We start from the raw sequence: 25,406 nt of genomic DNA on the forward strand, positions 1-25,406 counted from the left end.
AGGTGCTAGTGAATACCTGGTGGGTGGAACTCAATTCCCCTCTGAGGCCAGGGTACAGACCGAATGCCTCCGTGAGTTGCCTGGCAGAGGCACGTCACTCCTGTCGGAATCCCAAATGCTCAGGGGCTTTTAATAGCCATGGCCTTGCATTTCAATGTCCTTTGAAAATCTACCCAATATTAATTGGTGGCTTCATGAGTTCTTTTAGTTGCTATGTCACATCCAACTCTTAAGACCCCACGGACTACGGCGCACCAGGCTCCTCTGGCCATGGGATTTCCCAGGCAAGAACACTGGATGGAGTGGGCTGCCATCTTATTCTCCACGGCATCTTCCAATGTCTCCTGCGCTGGCGGGCAGATCCCCACTGAGCCATCTGGGAAGGCTTACTGAGTTAGGGCCTTATAAACAGCCACTACAGTTAAGACAAAATACTGCTGGGGACAGGGTCACTTTTGGGGGCAGAATCTGACCCCCAAAATGTTTGTCCCTTCCCCATACCTTATAGACAGGTTCTGTGCTGTGGCACTGGCGGCTGTTCATGACCCCCAACACCCTCTCTCTTCCTGACACCTGGATCCTCGGCTGGCCTCTCTCTGGTTCTCCCACCTGCACCCCGCTACTCCATGCTGTGAGCCCTGCACCCAGGGCTCTCCTATCACCTCCCACAGAAGGCCGTGCCCATCCTGACACCGTCTTGCCCCAGGCACAGCCCCGGGCTGGGCCACTGGATGCATCCTGCTCTCCTGCATGTTCCGGGGAACCATCCTGTTCTCTCCCAAGAATCAGCAGTCCTGCCCCCACTGCAGGGGCAGCAGGTGATTCCTTGATGACTAGATGACCATTATAGGCTTGACTGTCTAAATGAAGCTCACAGTAAAGCATTTTCACTAAAGGTATTTATTATGCAAAAGAGTAAGGCTCTAGCAAACCAGTATAAATTAAGACCGAGCAGAGTGGGTTTCCATCCATGGCCATGTGCCCTTGTATTACACAGCCCTGTTCCAACAAGTCAGCTGAGGCTCTTTTTGTGATGCCACTGTCCTTTGGGATCTTTCTAGGTTCAAGCTATACCAAGTCATCCTTCAAGGCCTTCCCCATGATGGGTTTGTCTCATTCCATGAGGTGAGCAAGTGGCTGCAAAGAATGTGGTCTTGCTTCTCTCGCTGCCGGCTCACCTCGTTCACCATCTGCAATGACACCGCTATGTTCTTCCATCCCAGACTCTTCACAGCTCGCTTCCCTGGGAGAGTATGGGCTGCTCGAGGGCAAGGCTAGGCTTTCTCATCTCTCGGTCCCAAAAGAGGCCCTGGCATACAAGTTCTGCCATGGGGAATGTACACTTGATTGCAGGAGGGCTCCTTCATGCCCCTCCCCAGGCCTCTGGCTCCCCTGCTCCCTTCCCTGACCTACCAGTACCAACTGCTACCTACCCCACCTTCCCCTCTGCCCGCTTCTGGGCCCAATCACCAGTTACCTTGAAATTAGGGGGTAGGGTAACAACTGAAGCCAAATTTACAGCAGGAGCAAAGCTACTCAAAAACGGACAGAACAGTACAGGCTGTTAGGACATGCACTAACATTTGTGGTTTCTCTGGGGACTTTACAAAACACCCTGAATTCAGTTGTGTTTGAGAAGGAGGAGGCCCGACTCCCAGGTAAGAGCCTGGAGCTGCAGGGAGTAGGGCCTGCCCAGTCCCCAGGAAACCAGAAAACCTCAGAACATGCCGCGTTCACAGTGGACTCTTCAGGAAGCACATGGGGATGCACACTCTCACGGCGTCCAAGGACAAAATTCTGTGTGAATTTGGAACTGGGTATGACCAAATGTATGACCAACTTGAAGCATCCCATTCATAAAGAGAAATACTTGGGTGGTGGAGAAATGTGAGTGAACTAGGTTGTAAATGCTTTATCCTGTATCTTTAACAATCTGGGCGTCTACAGGTCTGGCCTGTGAGTGCTGAAACTCCAGGAGCTGTTAGCGAGGGGGCAAGGCTTGCATGTGGAGGGCGTCATAGGTGTCCTTGGTGGCTGTGCTGAGTCCCTGGGAAAAACAAATGAGAAAAGAAGAGGAGGTCAGAAGCCCTGTGTGCGCGTGGGCCGGCCGGAGGCCAGCAGGCGTCTGCTGCAACCTGGCCTGCGCCCCCCACCAGCTCGGCAGCCCAAGAGCTGCCCCGCTGCCACAGCTGGGGGCTCCGTGTTTAGAGAAAGCTAGCTGTGCTCAGTGTGCACAGTTCACACTGATTTGCAAAAACTAAGCGCCCGACTACAACAACACTTTCTATTTAAAGTTATTTTTCTTGATTTGTTTACTTCAGTCTTCTCACCCACCCTATTAGGTGCGAGGATGAGGCAGAGCAAGGCTTCTGCAAGGGCCCAGAGCAGTGGAGAAAGAGGCAGGAAATGGCTTGTTCGGTGTCCTTTACTCAAGACCACACAGCCTCTGGGCGACTGCCACTTGTCTGCCCTGCCCTGTTCCCCCAGGGCTCCCACTGCCTCTTCCTTAGAGTCAAGTGATGTGCTTGAAAGGCTGAATCCCAACCCTGCCTCAGGGACTGACTGGCAGAGCAGTCACTACAGGCCTGAATAGGTGCCCTTGGCTTGCCAAGTTCAGCTGTTGAAGGGCTGGCACTGCCAACAAGAAACACAAGGGAGCCTGACCATGGTCCTGGTTAGATGATGCCATCCTGGGAAGCAGGACCGGCAGTGTAGACCAGAGGCACCACCAGCTGCACTTACCTGGTAAAGACCATCATGCCCCTTGCCTCTTCGCCGCTGGTTCTGTGGGAATGAGACAAGAAAAGGCTAAAAAGTCAGACAGTTGGCAACAGCCTTCCTGCTCAAGGGTCCAACTTGGAGGGCCCCAGACAGAGCTGACCATCTCCTGGCCAGCAGCCCTGCCCAGGGAGAGAAAGGCCCTCAGGTCACTGGTTAGACCTTGGCCTCCGCAGAGTAAGGTGAAGCCAGGCTCTGTGAGGCCCAGGTTTGCTCTGCCCGGCGCAGAACCTCATCTTATTCTTGGATCTGGGCTGCATGGATGCTGGCCACAGTGCCCACTGCTTAGAATAATCAGGCCTCCCTGCAGCTCTCAAAATTCTTGGCTAACTAACAAAATCACTATGGAGGTTCCTCAAAAAACTAGAAGTAGGATTACCATATGATCTTGGAAAACTACAATTCAAAAGGATACATGCACCCCAGTGTTCACTGCGGCACTATTTACAACAGGCCAAACAGGGGAGCAACCTAAATGTTCATCAAAAGATGAATGGATAAAGAAGATGTGGTACATATATATGACAGAATATTACTGTATATATAATGCTGTTTGCAGCAAATGGATGGACCCAGAGATTATCAAACTAAGCCAGGCAAAGACAAAAACCATATGATATTACTTACATATGGAATCTAAAAAGATTATACAAATGAATTTATTTTCAAAACAGACTCACAGACTTATAGAGCAGACTTATGGTTGCCAAGAGGGTAGGGGGAAGGACAGACTGGGAGTGTGGGATTAGCAGATGCAAACTATTATTGATAAAATGGATAAATTATAAGATCCCACTATATAGTACAGGGAAATATATTCAGTATCCTGGTGATAAACCGTAATGGAAAAGAATATGAAAAAGGATGTATATAATCACCAAATCACTTTAACACAACACTAAATCAACTATATGTCAATGAAATAAATTTTTTTTAATACAATTATGTAAAGTTTAAAAATAAAATTGGAAGAATAAAAAAATAAATAAAAAAAATAAAAAATTAAAAAAAAATGAACTGAAAAAATAAATAAATAAAAAATAAAAATTCTCATCTAGTCATTTATACTCAACTATGTCATGGGTACAAGCTCCAGCTGTAGAGTCTGTTCAAATTCTGGCTCCCCATCACCAGCTACGTGACCCTGGGTAAGTTACTGAACCTCTTGTGCCTGGAAGGGCACACATGTCTCATCAGGTTATTGTGGGCGTTAAATGAGACCATCTGCCTGGTAAAGCACAAGCCAGGCCAGCTTCGTAGGCATGCTACATATACAGTTACAGAGGGATCAAACTTAGAAGGGTCAGTGCTCTGCGCTCACCATCTGGAAATTCTTAATCGTTTATGAACAAGGGCCCCACCATCCCAAGTGCTAAACATACTTTGATACACATTAATCACTTGACTATGCTGACAGATTTTACCCTTTTTTGAAAAGCATAGGCCATTTAGAATTTAACTTGATTTTTAATCCTAAAGAGCATCAGTCCCGTCTGAGTACCTTACATACTATCAAGAGATGACACAGCTGGATTAGCCTTTGCCTCTGGTGGCCATCCCATGGGCTTTTGCAGGTGCCAGGAGGAAGGGATGGGCTCTGGGAACACCCCCCACACCTCCCAAGCCTGGGGAACCAAGAGAGCACAACACTCACGTCACTCTTCATGCCGATCTCACTGTAGGCCTCCGCCATCTTGTCTTTTCTTAGCTCCTGAAGAAGAGGACACGAGACACTGGTTTTACCAACCAACATAGAAAGCTGTGGACTCCCCTGCAAAAGGAAACCTCTAGATTCCCAAGTTGGGCGGGGTTCTATATTCAAGGCTCCAACAATCAGCTCCAACCCCACCCTCTTCCCCAGCCCTTTGGAAACCTCTGAGCTGCCAGCCCTTGGCATTGAGCTGAGAAGCTCAGCTTAGAGCCTGAGATAAGACGTGGAGTCCTAGCCAAAGGACACACATGTTGGACAATGCAAGAGCTCACGCGAAGGCCCCAAGATTAGTTGTCTCTTTACATAGCCAACACCATAGGAAGAAGTAGGTCTCTTTACAGTAGGTTACCCCTTGCAGTGGTCCCCCACACACTGATCAACACCCAGGATGGTGAGGTTTTCAACAAGAGGCGAAACTTAGGGACTACTCTGGCTCCTAGGAACAGGAGTCCCTCCCAGGGGCTTGCCCAGCTTGACCTCACTGTCCCTGCTAGGTCCCAACCAGGCTGATACGGGAACTCCAGCAGCAGGCACAGGGGCCAAGAGGGAAGGCAGGCCGAGGGGGCTTCCTACAAGCAGCCACTGCAGCCAGCAAGCCGGTGAGGCGTCATTCGGCCCGGGGAAGTGAGAGTCAAGTCAGGCAAAGACCGCAGAGCGAGGAGCCAAACCTTTGTCTAGAGCCCTTCTCCAGCCCTACCCCCCAAATTTCCAAAGAAAAATATGCCACCTCCTCTACTCACATTATACACGACTTCGTTGGGGTTCTTCTTCCTCTGCTGGGAGAGAGAAGGGGAAGAAGTTAGCAAGGGAGAAACAGGAATCCAGGCCAGGAGAGCTGAGACACCCTCCCTCTGCCCCTTCCACACAGCTGTGGGCGCCTCCTCAGCCCGCGTCCTCCCTGCGCTCCTGCAGTCAGCTTAGCCGCCCGGGGGCCTTCATGGCCTCCAGCTCCCTGATGCATACAGATGTGCTCTCACACCCAAGCTGAGCTCTGCTCTTAAGACCCCACCTCGGGCCTCCTCCAGCTGCTCCCTTTCCCACAGGGTGTGGAGTCTACAGCTGAAAAGGCAGAGCTGCTGAGAGTCTGGTATTAGCGTTGCCACATTCATGCTGTGAAGGCCCGTGTGAGGCAGAAAGGAGCCCCGGGCGGCGGCGGAGGACGGGGTGGTGGCCAACGGTCCGCCTGGCCAGGCCTCGCACCTCAAGGTCCAGCATTGTGAAGAGCGCGCTGGCCCCAAGGAGCCCTCTTCCAACTGCCTGGCTGAGCCCGCACACACACTCACACTCACACACACACATGCAAACACAAAAAGGCCCTACCGGTTTCCCCCCCTTCTCAGGGTCGAAGCCCCCTCTCCTATCCAGGACCGCATACTCCTCTCTTCGGCCGACATTCAGCTCCTAGAAGAGGCAGAAATGAGTCAGATGAGAAAGGAAAGCTCAGGAGGATGGGGCAGGTAGGCCAGGGAGTTCTTTACGAGTGATAGCTCACAAAGCAGCAGGGACCACACAATCATCTCAGAAAGCCTCTCAGAGAACATATTACTGGGAGGGGGGCTGGGGGAGGGATGCAAAATCTATTCGATCAAAGTCCCATTGCACGGAGGGAGTGAAATCGCTTCTCCACCGCAGGGAAGATCTGCACTTTCCTTCTCCACCCCCCATCCCTCTGGTCCGTGAAACTGCTGCCGGGCGGGGGCTCGCTTGGAGCAGGCACTGACCTAAGTGGGCGCTTGTCGCGCAGCACACCGCCAGGGAGCGGCATCCTCCCAGCACCTCCACGAAGCAGGCAAGGTGACTATCCCCGTTTTACGAGTTAGGAAACTGAGTCCCAGAGAGGTTTTTAACCCTGCAAAGCTGATAGCCGCGGACCAGACCCACAGCCGAGCCCCTGGCCGCTGTTTCCCCCACGCCCCAGGAGAGGCGTGCACTTCTAGGCTAGGCTCTCCGGGAGAGGCGGACTTACGTTGTAGACCGGGTTCTGGCCCTGCTGGTAGGCGGGGGCGTTGGCACTCCTGCTGAACTGGATGGGGAAGAAGAGAGAAAGCGCTTTACTTTCTGCGCGAGCAGCCTCGCTCCGCTTCTCCACTGCAAACGGCGTGCGCCCTGTCTGCTGGGGCTGGGCCCCTGCGGGACCCCGGGGCGTGAAAGCTTCATTTCTGAGCCCAACTGTCTTTCCTCCTCGCAGGGGTCAAGCGCAGTCACCGCAGGTGCCCCAGCACCCACCCCGGTTTCCGCTCCCGGGCCCGGGCCCTCGCGCATGCGCAGAAGCGCCGGCCTCCCGGGCCGCGCCCACTGCGTTTTGGGCTTTTCTCCCGGCCGCTTCCTCCCAGGGAGTCGGAGGACTAGTTGAGAGGTCCCACCTCCATCTTGACCCCGGCATCCGGGTACACTGTGTCCGTGTGGCACTGTGTTCTGAGGGCCTGGCCCAGGCACCTGGCCTCGCTCTGTTTCCAGTTCATGCCCCTCAGCTGAAACTGCAGGCTCTTGCAGATTCAGAACATTGGGAACCACCTGGCAGATGATCTAGGGCAGCGTTTCTCAAACTTAAGAAAGTAAGACACTGTTTCTTATAATAAAATGTTTTGCTAAAGTCCAAAATCCAAATATATATATATATAGGTTAAGGCACAAAAGTCCGAACGACCGAGGTTTCCTCTCCCTTTGCCCACGCCACGGCCACCCCCAGCCCCAGCCCCAGCGCCTCCAAGTACTGCAGGATCTGCAGGGCCCTAGGTGAAAACCGATGCTCTGGGTTAACCTTCCCACGTACGGATGAAAAACGGGTTTGAAGAGAAAAGGCTGGCCAAGCCTGGGTCTGCAGTTGGACAGCAGGGTCTGGAAAGAGGCTGCAGGCCCCCACCTCCCTGCTCTTCACTGAAGCATAACCCCCTTTCCTAGCAGAACCTCTCCCTTGAGACGCCTAAATGTTCACACATCTGTATGACTCCTCACTAAAACTCCAGCACCAGCGTACAATCAATTGTACACTCAGCCTCCCACTCTTGTCCGGCTAAGCAAAACATCACCCCCCACCTCTCCAGCCCACCCAGTGTGCACACTTGGTTGGTCTCTGCTTTACCGTGGATACCAACCACTCATGCTTGAGACTTTCTAAGACCAAGGCCCTCTGAACATCCACCGAGTTGGGGAGCCCATGCCCTCCCCGCAGAGGCCAGGGGCACCAACCTTTGCTCTCAGAAACAGGGCAGTGACAATAACGCCGTAGATGAAGAGGATCCCATCCAACAGGTAGCAGAGTTTAGGATCGAGCAGACCGAAGCTCTGTGCCGCTGTGTCAAGAGATGAAATTGATTAGCCAGGTCCAGGTGAAGGAACATGTCTGCTTGAGCGAGGCAAGTACCATGACAGGTCAAGGAAATCATGATGAAGGCTGGCTGCATTCTCCATACCCCATTTGACCACAACCTCTCTCCCACCTTGGACCAACCTCCGGGGAAACCTAGCCTGCCCCAGCAGTGGACCTGGCACCTGGCAGGGCCACAAAGCCTGGAAGACAGGAAGGAGGCAAAAACTAAGTGGGGGAGGGGAAATTGTCCATTGTGCATATCGTGCAGGAAAACACCCTGTGCTGTTGCCTCCCAGCATGGGAGCCCAGATAGGTGCGAGCCCCGTGTGAACCTCGTAATCTGGAAGCCACCCCAAATTGCCAAGGGGCCCCTCACAGTATGTACCACGCAAACTAAAGTACAATGGGGTCGGGGAAGGAGGTACAGTAAACATTCTGGTTAAACAAGAAAAGCATTTTTTGAAAGCTCACTGCACTGTGAGAGAGGAGACACGGATTTAGCCTAGACTGTTCTTCCTGCCAGGTATGTATGCAGCAACTCAAGTGTAAAACGGAGTGTAGTAGGCGTCTAACTCCACCCCCTGCCTGGTATCACGGAAGCCGCAGTCCCGCGGCCGCAATCTCTCCCGGGCCGAGGGCGCCCTCTAATGGACGCCTGCAGGACTACCTCGGGACTGCTGCTGCTGCCGCTAAGTCGCTTCAGTCGTGTCCGACTCTGTGCGACCCCACAGACGGCAGCCCACCAGGCTCCCCGTAAGGGAGCGGATAACATGGACTTGAAGGCCTCCTCCTCATTAGTTCTGTGATTTGGGGCAAGTTATTTACCCTATTTCAGCTGCCTCTTCTGTTGACCAGGGTGAAAACTATAACATTTCTTTAGTGTTTACTTCGTGCTAAACACCCATTTGATGTAATAACTTGTCAGTCGCTCCCAACAGCGCCAGGTGGACACAGGCAGGGAGAACTTCGGATTTAGCCAGGAGCATTCAGCAAGTAAGAGGCAGGCCAGGAGAGCCCAGGTGGCATATTCCCCCTCCTCCCCCCCTCCGTCCCCGACCTCCTGGGCCCAGCCCTTCCCTCCCTCTTGCAGGAGCAACGTTTTGGCTTCTGCCACAAGCCCTGGGAGCAGGTGAGTCAGGGCTGCACCCTAGTCCCCACCCCCAGCCCTCTTGAATCCTTCTGTTCTCAACCCTTTGACTCCTTCCCTAACTCGGGACGCTCCACCCCCACCCAGGCACTGATTTCTTTGTAAACGTCCCATAGTCCTTGCTCAGAAACCGTTTTGTCTGTCTGAGTCAAGTCTGAAGTAGGGGATCTGAAGGCCACTCCAGTGTTCTTGCCTGGAAAATCCCATGGACAGAGGAACCTGGCCAGGTGCAGTCCATGGGGTCGCACAGATTCAGACAGGACTGATCACACACACACACCACACACACTGAAGGCCTGTAAGGAGACAAGCCAGCCCCCAGCAAAGGCCACGTTTGGTGGCCACTCCACCCTAGCTGGGGTAATTTGTTTTTCCTTTTAGGACTGGAGGGGTGTCAGCGGAGATTTATTTGGGTGGTTGAGATTCAGAAAAAGGGTTGGGAGAAAATCGCTTAGTTGCCTGTCACATAAAATGAGAACAGAAAAATTACTGGACAGTAAATTTAGAACAAATAAGGAGAAATATTTCTTGGTGTTGTGCAGAGCCAGTGCAGTGGGGGAGAGGATTTGGCCCCTCCCCAGAGATAAGTAATAGGACCACATTTCTTTTTTTTCTTTCTTTTTGATCAGCAGCATGATTTTATGACCAAAGACAAATGTGCTGTGTGTAGTTTGGTCAAAAAAAGGATATTAATCGCCGCACACACCCCGGGGTAGAAAACTTCCCTCCGCCGAGTCCAACTGTGACCATGCTAGGAGAATGGGACTGAGGAAGGCAGTGATAATCCAGAAAGTTCCTTGAAGGGACCCAGGGCCTAATTCAGTTGTGTGGTTAATTAAATACTTATTGGGCATCTGCTTGATGTCAGGGGATATTGAAATAGAAAGAACCCTGGATTGGGTATCAGGTGGGTTCTATCAATAGTCCTTCCTCTGCCACTAAGTAGCTATGTGGTTTTGGGCAAGTCACCTCACCTCTCTGGGCCTCAGTTTCTCCATCTGTAAAATGGTGGGTCATCCTGTCTACCTTAAGGGTATGGTGAGACTCAAATGAGAGAATGTACTGGTAGGTGTTTTTGTAAATTTCCTCCATAAGGATAACATGTCTAGCATTTGAGTAGGGTCTTCTGAGTCCCTGCTCTTTTAGGGCTTATGTCTTAGCTCTTGAGGCCACACCCAGGTTGGAGGGGCTTCCCTTGAACAGCAGGCAGCTTTCCAAGTTGACAACTCAAAGACAGGAGCCATAGACAGTCCTAGGTTCTGGCTCCTTCCCTGCCTCCCCATCCCCAAGGGAGAGACCCGTTTTCCTCCTTCCCTGAGCATCTTGTTTCTGTCCCCACCACATTCAGTCCCTAAGAGAGGTATTCAGTGGGGTTATTTGGTGGCTGTTTTCCTAAACAACAGAAGAACCTGTGTTATTTCACGCTTCCCATCCTCTGCCCCAGATCCACAGCACCCAAGAGAACCCCAGAATTTACACAAGTACCCAGATACTGATTAAGGGTTCTCATTCTCAATCCTGGTTGCATGTGAGAATCAGCCTGGGGTCCACTCTGACCCCAGGTTCTCATTTAATTGTCTGGGGTAGGGACTAGGCGTGAGCATGGGCCAGCGCACAGCAGAGCCGAGATTCAGAGCTGCAGTGTCCCTCAGGCACAGCCTTTCTTAGCAATACAGCTATGCCCTACCACAAGTATAAATTTCACTGCCAAAAAGAGACAAAAAACAAAAGCAAAGCCTCAGTCTTTTATGTGCACTGCAATTTTTGTGTACTTCTCAACAGTGTATTATTGAACTTCTCTAAGCCTCAGTTTCCTCATCCATAACACAGGATAATAATATTAACTGTCTCATTAGGTAATGGTGAGGCTTAATTATCTCAATAAAATAATTAATGCCTGGCATGTATTAATAATAAGTGCTCCATATATCAGCTATTGTTATCACCATGATTTGTTTTTTCCCAAATCACCACCAATATATTTATTTGAGGGAGAAAGGGTCAAATCATGTCAATAACTTTTAAACCAGATAGGATTAGGGACTCTGATCTGCCTAACTTCTGGGTGTTCACAACTGCACAGGTAACCAGAGCATGTTGAGGCGACACCAATTAAACCAAAGAGCACTTGATGGGAGGATGCATTCTGAGCAGTCATGTGATTTCCCATTCAGAAGGTGCTACCTTCATATCAGAAAAGTGGTGCTGAGGAAAATGAAGACAGAACCTCCTAGAACCCAGTATCCTCTTAGCACAGGCCAAGACATGATAGTGACCTGGTGAAAAAGAATCTCACCCTATTTGCAGAGCAAAAGAGCAATGCTCCCAGCTGAGCTGCAAAGTGAAAGCTGGGGGTAGAATCTGACCCTGTGATCCTTTCCCCTCCAATCTGGGCCTCCGCAAACCACTCTGATCCCCTGCACAAGGCAGACTCAGCAAATCTGGGAAGTCAGGAGGATTCTTCCCAGTTCCCCAACCCCAATCCACTGTATCCAGGTCCCAGGGCACAGGGCCAGCCTCTCTGGACCCCCACTTCTGGATGGACACATGACAAGCAGGGGACAAAAGCCCAGCTGGGCTAGGACCCATCTGAGTGCTGCTAGGCTGCTGTTATCCTATAGGCGCTCCAGGATCAGGCCTCACCCAAGGTGGTCAGGCTGAGACAGAGCAGTTATTTAGGTCATTCCAGTTGCTCCAGGGCAAAACACAACCTGGCAAAAAGGAAGCCTGGAGCTTCAGAAGAGCTGACCCTGAACCTTCAAGTACTTCCTGCAGTGGATCCGGGATTAGAACACAGGCAGCAAGGGGGACCCAGTCTGTGACCTGCGGTTGTTCACCACCATGAGATTGCCTGCCCACAGGCTCACTCCAACCCTCATCACAAACTTGGTGCAGGTCCAGATGGTCAGGGTCAGCCTGAACTGGGAGCCTGGATTCTAGGTGTTGCCCAGCCTCCCTTTGTCATCCATCCGGTAGGCACTGGAGAAGTGGGCCACAGCATGATAAACTGGAGTCTTCCTGCCAGGTAGCACGCGTGAAATGAAAATAAAAATTGCATGAGCTTTGCTAAAAGAGCTCTCTAAAACTGAGCCAGGAAACCATTAAGAAAGCATGACTTGTGAACATCTCAGCCTGTGTGGAATCTGATCTTTTGACCCAGTGATGTCACCCAGAATACCTGCCAGAAATTCAAGATACTTACTAGACCCTTACCTTAAAGTAACTCATGACGATCTATCTACTTATGGAACCCACACTCCAAAACAGCTTGTGATTCCTTAAGGACAAATATTTTCCACCTCATGTTAGAGCCAACCACAGTTCTCAGCAGGCAACTCTTAACAGCTTCGTGGCTTTTTGTCTTCATAAACCCCAGATGCTTTCTCTTCCTTGGAACACTCTTTCAGGGTTACCTGAATCTGCGTCTCCTGAACTGCAGTACTCAAGACCCCAACCAACAATGACAACAAAATAAAGATTCCAGATAAACTCTTTGCCTATTTGTAGGCTCCTGCATGATCGGATGCCTGAAACAGGCCCCGTGGGACCTCCAGAGGTCCAGAGGAGGCTCCAGGCGAACCAGGCCTTGCTGGGGAGGGAGACACAATGTGAAATGTTCACAAGCTGCTGTGACTAAGTTTCAAAAGCCAGCAAACAGTAAGAGCTGTGAATTCAGAGCTAGGCAAAAGCTCTGTGTCCTGCAACCAAAGGTGAGGTGCACCTACAGCAGAGAGGTGTGTCTCTCCACATGTTTCATCTAAAAATGGTATGAGTCTTATTAGTGAAAGTGAGCTCGGCCATCTCTATACACCCTTTGGTCATCTTCATAAAGGCCCAGAGTGTGGAAGTTTCATGGCACTGACCATTAACAGAAAGATTCTGGGTCCCCAGAGGCAGCCTGGAGGCACTAGAGTCTGGTTTTTCTGGACGAGATGTATTTGAATTGTGTTGTTTGTCTGTCTCCCAGGCAGACTATGAGCTTTCCTAAACAGACTGAACAGGACTTATTAACCTGGTCCTTCTGTAGCCCAAATCTACAGACACACACTGATGCCCATCTCCCCCCTCCAGCAAATCCTTTTTAGAAGCAGGGCATCTGTCAAACTCCATCACATCCAACTGGCAAGGATACTTCCCATTTGAATCCCAACATGCACTTTTAAAATGACTTCCTGTACCTGATCAAGTTTGATTCTCATGAGAGCCCAGAAGGTGAGCGAGAGGCTATTGCTAGATGCAATTCACTCATTGATAGACTGAGACCAGAGGAGTAGAATACTTTTCCTGAGGACACCTGCAGGTTAGAGCCGAGCTGGATGGGATACTGAGTCCCCGATTCCAGGTACTCGTCTAACCTCTCTGCCTTAGATGCACCTCACCTTTGGCTGCAGGACATAGAACTTTCACTAAGCTCTGAATTCACAGCTGTTACTGTTTGCTGTCTTTTGACACTTAGTCACAGCAGCTTGTGAACTTTTCACATTGTGTCTCCCTCCCCAACAAGGCCTGGAAAGCACAGATAATGCCTTTTGATTTCACTTGCTTATTTCCCCTCCTCACCTAGCACATACGAGGCCACTTAAGAGGAAAGAACATGAGCCTTAGAGCCAGAAAGCCTAAGATTTAAATTCTGAATCTGCTTCTTACTAGCTTTGTGGTTTGGGACAGCTTTCTTAACCACGCTGAGCTTCAATTCCTCTATCTGCAAAAGGGGTTTATTAAGTCTGACTTCACAGGGGAGTTATGCAAATGAAATGAGATACCAGTGTGTGGGGAAGTGCCCTGTCTGGTGGCGCGTGCTGAATCCAGGGTCTCAGGTGAACTTCTCCACCATGATAAAGGCTCTGAAGGTACAAGCAGCAGCAGGAGTAGACCAGGGCTCCCCACTCCTTCATGCCAAAAAAAACCTGGGCAGTTTCCCCACCTCAAGATGGAGCAACCCCTCTTTCAGTGTATATGAGGATAAAACCAGACAATGCATATATGGAAAATGCCTGGTGTACAGCAGGAGCTCAACGGTGGGTGGACAGCCTGAGAACTCCTGGCTTCACCAGATGGTGACAAGCTAACTTACATGTGCACTGTGTTCAGCTTAGCCCTTGAGTTATCTGGTTTAATCCTCAGAACAACTCTGTATGATACGGGAAGAATGATGCCGCTTCTATTCAGACGAGGAAATTGAGTCTCAGAAAGATCACTCAGCTAAAGAGTTCCCAAGTTTTATCTGATGCAAAGTCTCTCCACTCTATCTGGATGCTTCTGGAGTTTTCTCTTCTAGAGAGCTTCCCACCTTTTATAAGAATTTCTTCTCTGATACCCCCAGCCTCTGCTTGAATATCTCAGGTGACAGAAAGCTCACCACCCATCAATTACTTGTGGAGAGCTCAAATTTTCAGAGCTTTTAAAAAAATAGCTTTGGTCCTAGATCTGCTTCCAAAAGCACAAAGAACACAAATTCTCCCACATCTAGAGGGACTGTAAAATCCCGCCCATGTCCAGCTTGTCTCCCCCTTAATAAGAAGCACTTTAACATCACAGCAAGAACAAACCCTCTGAAGGCAGACAACTTGAGTCTGAATCCTGGCTCTGCTGTTTAACTAGCTGTATGAATATGGGATAATCATAGCTACCTCCCAGGGTGTGTGGGGTAAGTGGGATGGGCTGGTGAGCTCTCAGTACGTAGGACCTAATGGTATTGATTCTACTAGCCTACAGTTCAGGTAGGAGCAGACAGCTTCCAAGCCTCCTCAACTCCTTTTGCCACTCCAACCTTGAGCTCAGGGTCTGGCTGCTGCCCAGCTGCACCTCCAGACTCAGATGCAACTGGGGATGACATTGCAGGCTAAGAATTTAGAAAACAGGAAGTCATGTGTGTTCAGGAAGGCAGTGGCAGCAGTCATGGGGTGCCTGTGCTGGGTGTGATGCCCAGCCCGTCCACCGCAGCACCTCAGGCATCCAGACCTCCCCCTCCGGGGAGTGGCTCTTTCATTGAGCAACTAACTTTCACTGCAGCAGGGAAAACCTAGGCTAGACTTACAGGATGATAGCTATAACCACTTTTGTGCTAGGAAGCACGTGTGAGTTTTCCCATTTGATGACTTTACAGCTGGGGAAACTGACACTCAGAGATGTTTAATAACTTGCCTGCGGTCTAGAGCCAGGGTTAAACCTAGATCTATCTGAATCCATAATCCAGACACCATGTGGTCCAGAGTCCTAACCACCAGTTGGTATTACCCTTGGACGACTTACTGGTCTTCAGGGATGGGGAGAAAGGATCCTCACCAGGCTTTGGAGACCTTCTTTTTCAGAGGATCCAGTAGGTGACATCCTAACTTCACAAATGGCCTTCTTTCTTTGAGAAGGCAGAGGGCTGAAAGGCCTACGGGATTAACAGCTATAGCTGGCCTACTATGAAATGTGAGACCAGCGCCCACACTGGCCAGCACCTAGAGAGGCTGATCCATTTGGGAACATCCTAACCAACTTGACATACATCATTGATTAGTACCAGATAATTTTTAAAAATTTTCTTTTCTATTGGAGTATAGTTGATCAGTAATCCAGCTCTAGTTTAAATTGTATTTACTTTTGTGTTGTTGGCTGTGCTGGGTCTCCGTCGCTCTGTGGGCTTTCTCTGGTGGTGAGCGGGGGCTAATTGCGGCATGCAGGCTTCTTGTTGCAGTGGCTTCTCTTGCTGCAGAGCACAGGCTCCAAGGTACACAGGCTCCAGCAGATGTGGCACATGGGCTCAGCGGTGGTGGTGCTCGGGCTTAGTTGTCCTGCGGTACATGAAATCTTCCGGAACCAGAGATTGAAACAATGTCCCCTGCATTGGCAGGTGGATTCTTAACCGTCGGACCAACTTTGTTTCCGTTAAGGGCTGAATTCAGTTCAGTTCAGTCACTAAGTCGTGTCCGACTCTTTGCGACCCCATGAATCGCAGCATGCCAGGCCTCCCTGTCCATCACCAACTCCCAGAGTCCACCCAAACCCATGTCCATCGAGTTGGTGATGCCATCCAACCATCTCATCCTCTGTCGTCCCCTTCTCCTCCTGCCCCCAATCTTTCCCAGAATCGGGGTCTTTTCAAATGAGTCAGCTCTTCTCATCAGGTGACCAAAGTATTGGAGCTTCAGCTTCAACATCAGTCCTTCCAATGAACACCCTCAAAATTCATATGTCCTAACTCCCAGTACCTCAGAATGTGAGTGTATTGGAGGTAGGCAGCCAGCATAATTTCTGACTTCTGAGAAATTGTAAGGAGGGAGCATATTGCACGTAAGCAAGAACCTAGCACAGTGCCTGACCACGATAGGCCATTGTTATTAGGAGATGCAGGCATGGTGCTAGGCAGTGAGGAGCAAGCAAAAACACAAATAAATGGCTTCACCGTCATGCAGGGAGGCGAGAAAGTAAACAGATCTTCCCACCAAGAGAGACGCACGGGACGCTGAGGACAGCCGAGGGAGACGGCGCCCGTGCTCATCAGCACTCTGGGAGGAAAGCAATGACAGATCGTGACCGCCCTTGGTAAGCAGAATCCACATTTCAGCTCTCTCCATTTATTACACCTTCCCAGTGGCCCCTCAAGGCCAGCAGACAAGTATCTCATTTTAGTGGACAGCACTTACTCTGCGCCAGGCAGTTATAAACAAGTTATATGCACATGTATATATATATACACACACACACAGAAAGTGCAGTATCTGTGTATATGTGTATATATATCTACATGTTTTATTGCTATTGTTTAGTCGCTAAGTCATATCCGACCCTTTTGTAACCCCATGAACTGTTAAGCTGGACAGATCTTACTTGCTCCACTTTGCAGATAGAGTCTGAAGGTCAGGGAGGTGAAGTGACTCCTGAGGTCCCGTGGTGCATGTCGCAGGGCCAGGAGGAAGCCTGGAGGAGAGGCCAGGTCTTGCCAGGCCTTTGTTCTTTCACACACAGCCCACAGCCCTCACAGTATGCTCTTAAACATTAGCACCATTTAAAAGAAATCTGCTCTAGAACAAAACCCTCATGTAAAAATTCCAGGTGGGATTTTGCCATTTCTTTGAGACTTTAATTTATTCTGTTAGTCTGCAGATAAACCCTCACAGTATGCAGAGATATTAGCACATTTTTACATTTATTGATATTTATTACATCATTATCTGCAGGAGCAAAACAAAAAGACATAGAAGAAGACAAACAATGTAAATGTCCACCAGCTGGAAACCAGATAAATAAATCTCGGTATATTTATGTAAAGCAGTTCAAATAAACAAACACAACAGACAGTTCTGTATGTGCTGCTATGGAAAGATCTTCAAGATACTTAGATTAAAAAGCAAGCTCTGGAATGACGTATATGATATTTATGTATGAACAAGAAAAGGCATATTACATAGCCTGCATATGTGTGCGCATGATCAGTCACTCAGTCACGTCCGACTCTTTGCAAACCCCTGCACTGTGGCCCGCCAGACTTCTCTGTCCAAGGGATTCTCCAGGCAAGAATACTGGAGGGGGTTGTCATTTCCTCCTCTAGGGGATCTTCCCGACCCAGGGATCTAACCCTCTGCCCCTGCGTCTCCTGCATTGGCAAGCAGATTCTTATCAGTGAGCCACCTTGGAAGCCCAGATACACATATATGCTGCTGCTGCTAAGTCACTTCAGTCGTGTCCGACTCTGTGCGACCCCATAGACGGCAGCCCGCCAGACTCCCCCGTCCCTGGGATTCTCCAGGCAAGAACACTGGAGTGGATTGCCATTTCCTCCTCCAATGCATGAAAGTGAAAAGTGAAAGTGAAGTCACTCAGTTGTGTCTGACTCTGTGTGACCCCATGGATTGCAGCCCACCAGGCTCCTCCGTCCATGGGGTTTTCCAGGCGAAAGTACTGGAGTGGGGTGCCATTGCCTTCTGCACATGTATACTTATACATAAAAACGTATCTGGATGGTTTATGTTTAGGATGATGAACAAGTTCTGGAAACATTCGTGATTATGATAAATCTCTCCTTTTAGGACTCTTTAGCTTCTGTAAACACGGCTTATCCTTTTTGGTGTACAAGTTTTGTACACAATTTGTTAAGTATACTCTCTTTGTTTGAGAAGAAACCACTGACCAGGAGAAAATATTTTTGAATCACACGTATGAAAGAGGATTGAGTCCTGAATATATAAAACTCTAATATCCATATGGGAGATGGGGAGGGAAATTGCTCTGTATCATGTTTGTGGTCATGGTTATGTGAATCTATCCAAATCTTAGAGCTCATAGAACTACCCACCAAAAATAGTGTATTGTTAATTATTTTACTGTTAAGTCTGCAATTTTAAAAAATTAAAAATTTATGACAGTAAAAAAAAAATTCTAGAAACAGATAGTGGTGATGGTAGACAACATTATGAATGTACTTCATACCACTGAATCGTACTCTTAAAAAATGGTTAAATGGTAACTTTATATGACTTATAATTTACCACAATAAAAAAGTATCTATATCTATCTATCTACCTACCTACCTACCTTCCTATATATTTGGATTGCTGGATACACAAAATACATTATTCACAGTAACTCTGGAGAGGAAGGAGTTGAGGGAGAGTTTGGGAAAATTTTACTTATTTTCTACTTTGCACCCTTTTAGGTTCTTTGAAACTTTGTGATAATATATTACATTTATAATGTTAACCCAACAAAAACAAATGACATGAACCCTTAAATAAGTCCATGTTTTCGCAGCACAGCTCTAGGCAAGCAGAAAGTGGAGGGAGGGATACAGACTTGTCCATCTAGCAAAGCACCTTGAACTTGACTGTGGCTCAATACATTTCTGGTGATGACTTACTGGGGTTTGGAAGTAATTCAAATATACAGAAACGTTCACTCTAATGGTATTTTAGGAAATTTTAATACCTTTATGCATAAACATAAAAACGATTACTCCTGATGGATAGTACAGTCATAAGTGAAAGTGAAGTCGCTCAGTCGTGTCCAACTCTTTGCGACCCCATAGACTGTAGCCTACCAGGCTCCTCCGTCCATGGGATTTTCCAGGCAAGAGTACTGGAGTGGAATGTCATTTCCTTCTCCAGGGGATCTTCCTGACCGAGGAATCAAACCCGGGTCTCCCACATTGCAGGCAGACACTTTACCCTCTAAACTACCAGGAAAGTCCACAGCACAATTATAGTTGCTGTTATTATTATCAGTGCTGCAGAAAAGAGATACCTTCATACTCAAGTTCCTCTTTGCCCTATCCTTGACACAAGCACCAAGCCAGCAGGTGAAAGCAGCTCTGACCCACTGCCCCGCTCCACTCAAGCCACTGCCCCCGGGAATCAGGCACCTAAGAAGCCAAGCAGATTTCGAGGCATCAGGAGCTACGCTACCAGAATAACCCCAGGGAGACCATCAGACCGAAGGGAGCCAGAGAGGCCATCTTTGAAGCCCTCATCTGCCCTCTGGGAAGGCTCCTACTGACTCCAGGCAATTGAGGCTAACTTTTCCCGGCTTGCACACCATCCATAGCAAAAACCTATATATCTATCTGCTTGACTGATAGCCCCTCCAGCCAAGGAGCTCCCTGAGCCTGGGGCCATGCTTGGTCCACTGCTATAGGCCCTGTGCTAGGCTCCTTTGGCTACACGGTGGTAGGTTGGGGGCAAGTGGCAGGATGAGGTCTGCCTACCAAGCTTAGCTTCTCCCAGACTGGTCAGAGGAAATGCTATTCTGATTTGAAATTATACATACTTTACGGGGCAGGGTAAATTCTCTGCGATTTTAGAGGCAAACCTGAGCCTTCATGAGGCCAAGTTCACTGTCCCCTATCTGGGGTCCCTCCTGGAAAGGAGATGGAAAAAAGCAGTGGCAGGCTTCTGGAACTTCTCCTGAGGTGGTCGTGCTCACTTACCCCTGGGCCCTGGCCACCCAGCTGTGCCAGGGGTGGGCCCTACCCTCCGCTGTCACAACCCACCAAGTGCGTTCAGAGGCTGGGCTCTTCCCTCCAACCACACACACCCAAAGCCCAGGTGTGCAGGACCCCAGCCTAAGGTTACCAACAGAATTCATGAAGAATAGCCCTGCCCCAGAGGAAGAGGAGCTTTGGACTGTGCGCGCGCGCACGTGTGTGTGTGTGTGTGTGTGTGTGTGTGTGTGTGTGTGTGTAGGGGATCTTAAGGTCCTTCCCCCCGAGGCCAGGGTGGGCTCTGGGCGCTCACGCCTCTCCGTGCGGTTACTGGGAGCAGCAGCTCCACCCCTGGGCCCACAGCTGTCTCCTAGCTCGAGGTTTCCTGTCGAGCTCAGCCATCCAGGGCCTGGGTTATCACCGGAGATCTCCCTTCTGAACTTGAACTGCTCACACACTCTCAGGCACCCGCCCCCACTTGCGGTCCCTTCCCCCTGAACCGCACCGCCCCCGGCCTCTGCGGGGAAGTCGGCTGGGCTGGGAACGCTCGGGGTGGGGGTGGGGGACAGCTGGATCCGCTCTGGACCTGGGGGCCGGGGCCGCAGGGGCTGTGTCCCGGTCGCCAGGGAGAACTGGCCGAGGGTCAGTTCTCAGTCCCTGAGAGGCAGGGACCCGCCAGGCCCTGCGGGGTGAGGAGGTGGGGAGAGCACGCACAGATCAGGAGACCTGGCTCTGGTCTCCGAGAGCGTTGAGCGCGTGTCCACAGTCCTAAGGCACTGAGGACCGGCCGGGGCCTTCCGGAAGGCCCAGAAGACAGAAAGGCCCTCTGGAGACAGAAGCCTCCCCCACGAAGAGCCTCCAGCCTACAAGCTCTGCTCGCCCTTCTCAGAGATCCAGGAGGAAGCTCAGAGGTCTCTCGGTTCTCACAGTGAGGGGTACTCCAAATGTCAAAAGATGCCGCTGGCAGATTCCATAGCTGCTTTCCCTTTGGAGCCCTGACACAGGGTAAGCAGCCAGGGCTGGATTTTACGCGCCCCTCTGCTGGGGCAGCACTGTGTGGAGCTCTGGGAATCCACAGGTGGACTGCCCCTGTTGGGGTATGTTCTCTCCCACCCAGCCAAGGAGTGAGGGGCCATGTGGGGAGGGGAGGGCCCCAGGAGGCTGCCCTTGTCAGCTTCTCCTGGTTTTTTCCCACATGAGCTAACCTGGTTGCAGGACAGGACAGGGTATTATTCTGACGGAGGACAGAAAAAATAATTGAGCTAGCTCCTAGGTGAAGAGGGGTTGTTTTACTCCTCTTGACTGGCAGCGGAGCCGAAGCTCTCAGCAGTGCTTGCGGTTTGGTCTGGGGCCTGTGTCAGAATCACTCCAGAGTGGCTGAATTAGTCCCTAAAGGAAGATTCAGGGATCTACATTGTAACATGATGCCCTGTGTTCTCTTCTGTGCTTCACTTCAGGCCCTGTTGCCTTCTGGGTTGATTGGGTCTGGAAGATCTAGGAATGCATCCAGCCCCATCTGAGCATTTGTGGACAGGCTGCTCCTTAAAGGAAGGCAACCCCAGGGCTCTCTGTCGTAGACACAGAGCAACCCCACCGGGACCAGTACCCCCACACTCTGTTGCTGTTATCAGAGAAACCCATCTCAGGTTACCTCACATTCCATTGTGCCGGTGTGTGATCTTACATGCACATCATGCTGTCCCTGACATGGCTGCCTGGAGTTCTGCTAACAAGGACAGTCCTGAAATATCTTTTTATCCTTCTGCTGCTGCTGCGGCTAAGTCGCTTCAGTCGTGTCTTGACTCTGTGCGACCCTAGGGACAGCAGCCCACCAGGCTCCTCTGTCCATGGGATTCTCTAGGCAAGAATACTGGAGTGGGTTGCCATTTCCTTCTCCCTTTATCCTTTTAGTTCCAGTTTTTCCACATCCAGTCATTTGCTGAGGACCAGCTTGCTGGCTGCTGGGACCTGCCTGGGTAGCTCTTATATCCACCTGTGTCTTGGGAGATTTTGAACAGCTGGCATGAGATGCCATCCTGGGTGGCCCCAGGAGCTGGGGTGGGCCGCTCACACTGCCCAGCACTCTTAGTGCAGGCCTCTGCTCTGGGCACCAGAGTCACAGCTCCTCTGAGCAGTTTAGGGGCCCTGCTGGTTTGCTCAGGGCTGTGTGGAAATAGGATGGGGAGCCTGGGCACCTTGAAGCCTGCTTTCATCCCTGTTGCAGGATTAGTTGATGAGAGAGAACAAGTCCAATTTTCCAGGACAGACCAGGACAATCCTCAAAGGAAAAATAATGTGGCAGCCAAAATGGAGCTGGCGTCTCACCCTTGAATATTGCCACTGATTTATCCTGTACGGACAAAGGGCGAAAATCACCTACCAACCCTGGAAGATGAGAAGTGCTGTGAGTTGAAGCGGGGAGCCTGGGAATGTAGTAGCAAGTGTGATCTTGTATATAAACAGGCACTCAAGAGTTTTCCAGAATGCTGCCCATAGCTCTCCACCCAGATCCTGCCTTTCCCCTTCCCTCTAGTAATCCTTTTCATGCCTTTCTCAGCTCCCTTGTTCCTCTCAGGCTCCCTTTCCAAAAAGCTGCAGCCCACACCAGCTCCCACTGCAGTCATTATTTTTTTAGTACAAAGAGCACTTTGTTACTCTCACTGTGTCTAAAGGATTCTTTTCTACTCAGCTAATGCATGTTACTCAGGGGTAAAGAAAGAGCCTGGCTTCTATTTCTTTTGATTCTACCATGTAGAAAGCCCAGTGGTAGGCATCACCAGGACTCAGTCGTTACATAATTGCTTGGATGATTAAGAGGCTGATTGATTGATAACTATTAATGCATAAGGATGAGATGGTTGGATAACATCAGCAATTCAATGGACATGAGTTTGAGCAAATTCCAGGAGATAGTGAAGGACAGGGTAGCCTTGCATGCTGCAGTCCATGCAGTCGCAAACAGTTGGACCCAACTGAGCAACTGAACAACAACAATGATGCATAAGACACATGAATTTTGCCCCTACATTTCAAAGAACCTAGGGGTTGGAAGAAGCCTGAGAGACTGTCTTTATGGGAGTCTGGGCTAACACCATTACCTAAGGTGGGTGACCTTAGGGAAACTATTTCACCCTTGGTTTCTTCGCCTCCAAAATAAGGCTGTTCATATAACAATCACTATGGTTCCCTCCAGCTGTGATCCGTGTTCAAGCTAGTCATTAGGAAAAAAACTACTCAAGATTTCTTAATGAGCAGATGTCACGAAGTGTCAGATTTCCAAAGTGCCCTCCCCCTTCTCTGATGTCCTGGCAGGAGCATGAGTAAGTAGGATGGAGTGCCCCTGAGCCTGCAAAGGAGAGAGACTGGCAGGCCTTTCTTCATGAACGGCTTCCAGGCTGTGGACAGCCCCAGGCCCTGCCATGCGGGACTGCCACCCAGGGTCAGCGTCCTCGGCATCCTACTGGCAGCTGAGCAAAGAGCAGGCTGAGTCTCACCCAGAAAGGACGAGCCTTCTGTGAGGACCAGTCAGTGGCTTCCAAGAAGACTACTCAGCTCATCCTTCCATTAAACTGTCCAGCTGAAAACTTTTACTCACTTTTCCAGATTCAGATCAAATGTTACCTCCCCTGGGAAAACTGTGCTTCCTTCAAGCAGAACTAATCTCCCTTCAGTGGTCACCTGTTTCTATTCTACGGGGTGCCGGAAAAATCAGGAATCATGAGTTAAACTTATTGTTAAACAGAATTTTAGTTACATTTTTCAAAAAGATAGATTTAATATGTTTTCCTTCAACTTTCAGATACCTGTTCAGGTAAAGTACTTCTAAATTGAAGAAATGGATCCAATTGTTAACCTTGTTTTTCAAAAAGATACAAGAAATACAGTACTTTCTCCGTGTTTCCAAGCCTTTTGGACACTCTGTAGTATATTTCTTGTGCTTTTTTTTTCAACATTGACAACTGCGCTCATTGCTTTAAACTTAGAAGGATTTCCTGATAAGTTGTCGGGAGGTTGAAGTAAATCATATTGAGCACATTGTTTGAAAATGTCATTACCATTTTGTTTAAAAATAAGTTTATGATAATATTTCTGACTTATCAGACATTGTAGCTTTTGATACATATTCACTAAAGATTTGTGGAGAAGGCAATGGCACCCCACTCCAGTACTCTTGCCTGGGAAATCCCATGAATGGAGGAGCCTGGTAGGCTACAGTCCATGGGGTCACTAAGAGTCAGACACGACCTTTTACTTTTCACTTTCATGCACTGGAGGAGGAAATGGCAACCCACTCCAGTGTTCTTGCCTGGAGAATCCCAGGGACAGGAGAGCCTGGTGGGCTGCCGTCTATGGGGTCGCACAGAGTTGGACACAACTGAAGCGACTTAGCAGCAGCAGCATTAAAGATTTGATGACAGGTCTGTCTTAAAAATTAAACTGCATAAGAATATATTTTATTCTTCTTTATATTTCTTTCTCTGCAGTTCCTAGCTAATGCCTGCACAAAGTAAGCGATCTGAAGTGTGTGATGAAGAAATAAATGATAAATTCCGCCTGGATTCACCCCTACCCTTGCTCTCAAGCTGAGCCCAGAGTGGGCTGCCTCTCTCAATTCTGTGTTTTCAACTCTCTGTCCTAAATCTCCGAAAGCTTGACAAGAAGAAATAAGATTATTTTATGTCTTTATGTCTCAGATGTTCAAAAGAAATGTGAGTGGGTGTGTGTAGCAGTGTGCAAGAAAAGCCCAGCTTCTTAGCTCGGGGAGAGTTATTTCTGAGTTCCTGAGGTTGGGAGCTGGGTGGGCGCTAGGGTCACCCGAGGGAAGGGCTGGTGCATTCCCAAGCCTTTCATGCAGGCTCTGTGTGGGGAGTGGTGGAGCGGGGAGCTGACTGACTGAAGCCCAGCCAGAGCTGGAAGGCTTTCCTGGAGGTGTGTTTGTCAGTTTGGCAACCCTTGTGCGCCGAGCCCACGCCCCGTGAGCACTCGCCTGTGACGTACTTCATTCTCATGGATCAAAGGCCCTGCAAAGCCTGATGCCCCTGCAGCTGCTGGGGACGTGGGCGATTGTGGGCTGAGAGTCAGCCTGCCGGCCTGCCACCTCTGATCACGGCTGTCTCCCATGAGAGGGAATTCACCCCACAGCTTCCAAACCAGCCTCCACCCTCCCTTTTCTCTGGTGGAGGCAACGTGGGACAGGGGGAGCCTGGCATGTCACCTCCTCTCTTGCTATCTCAATTACCCCATAATTTGGGTTCTCAGGATGTCTCACCAGGACAACCAGAAATCAATGAGGTCTTCTACCAGAGCCCGGGACACTTGCAGCACCCTGTGACCACTCATATTTAATTCTCAGTCTAGATTTATAAGCAGGCTTCCTGAATGACTCAGATGGTAAAGAATCTGCTTGCAATGTGGAAGATTAGGGTTCATTCCCTGAATCAGGAAAATTCCCTGGAGAGAGAAATGGCTACCCACTCCTGTATCTTGCATGGAGAATCCCATGGAGAGAGGAGCCTGGGGTTGCAAGAATCAGACACGACTGAGCGACTGACACTAG

At 49.7% G+C, this 25,406-nt stretch overlaps 1 protein-coding gene across 23 annotated transcripts in view; it reads right to left on the reverse strand.

The window, feature by feature from the left end:
• Positions 1-884: 884 nt before the first annotated feature.
• CD247 (CD247 molecule) overlaps positions 885-25,406 on the reverse strand; it is an 83,996-nt gene continuing 59,474 nt past the window's right edge. Inside the window, exons 2-8 of one of the 23 annotated variants that reach the window (XR_015161343.1) lie at positions 7,679-7,782; positions 6,456-6,512; positions 5,810-5,890; positions 5,217-5,262; positions 4,433-4,489; positions 2,743-2,784; positions 885-2,047 (exon numbers count right to left, since the gene is read on the reverse strand). Coding sequence is in view for 19 of the 23 variants with exons in the window: in XM_086393914.1 (XP_086250040.1) it covers positions 1,982-2,047; positions 2,743-2,784; positions 4,433-4,489; positions 5,230-5,265; positions 5,810-5,890; positions 6,456-6,512; positions 7,679-7,782 (443 nt within the window). In the remaining 4 variants the exon portion in view is untranslated. Of the gene's footprint in view, positions 2,048-2,742; positions 2,785-4,432; positions 4,490-5,216; positions 5,266-5,809; positions 5,891-6,455; positions 6,513-6,852; positions 7,055-7,678; positions 7,783-25,406 lie in introns of those variants that run through there. The other 22 variants (XR_015161341.1, XM_086393915.1, XM_086393914.1 and 19 more) reach the window with 22 other exon arrangements.

This window comes from Bos grunniens, chromosome 3 (assembly GCF_055505025.1).
Source record: "Bos grunniens cultivar Pamir isolate PY7600 chromosome 3, Bosgru_T2T1.0, whole genome shotgun sequence".
NCBI lineage: Eukaryota > Metazoa > Chordata > Mammalia > Artiodactyla > Bovidae > Bos > Bos grunniens.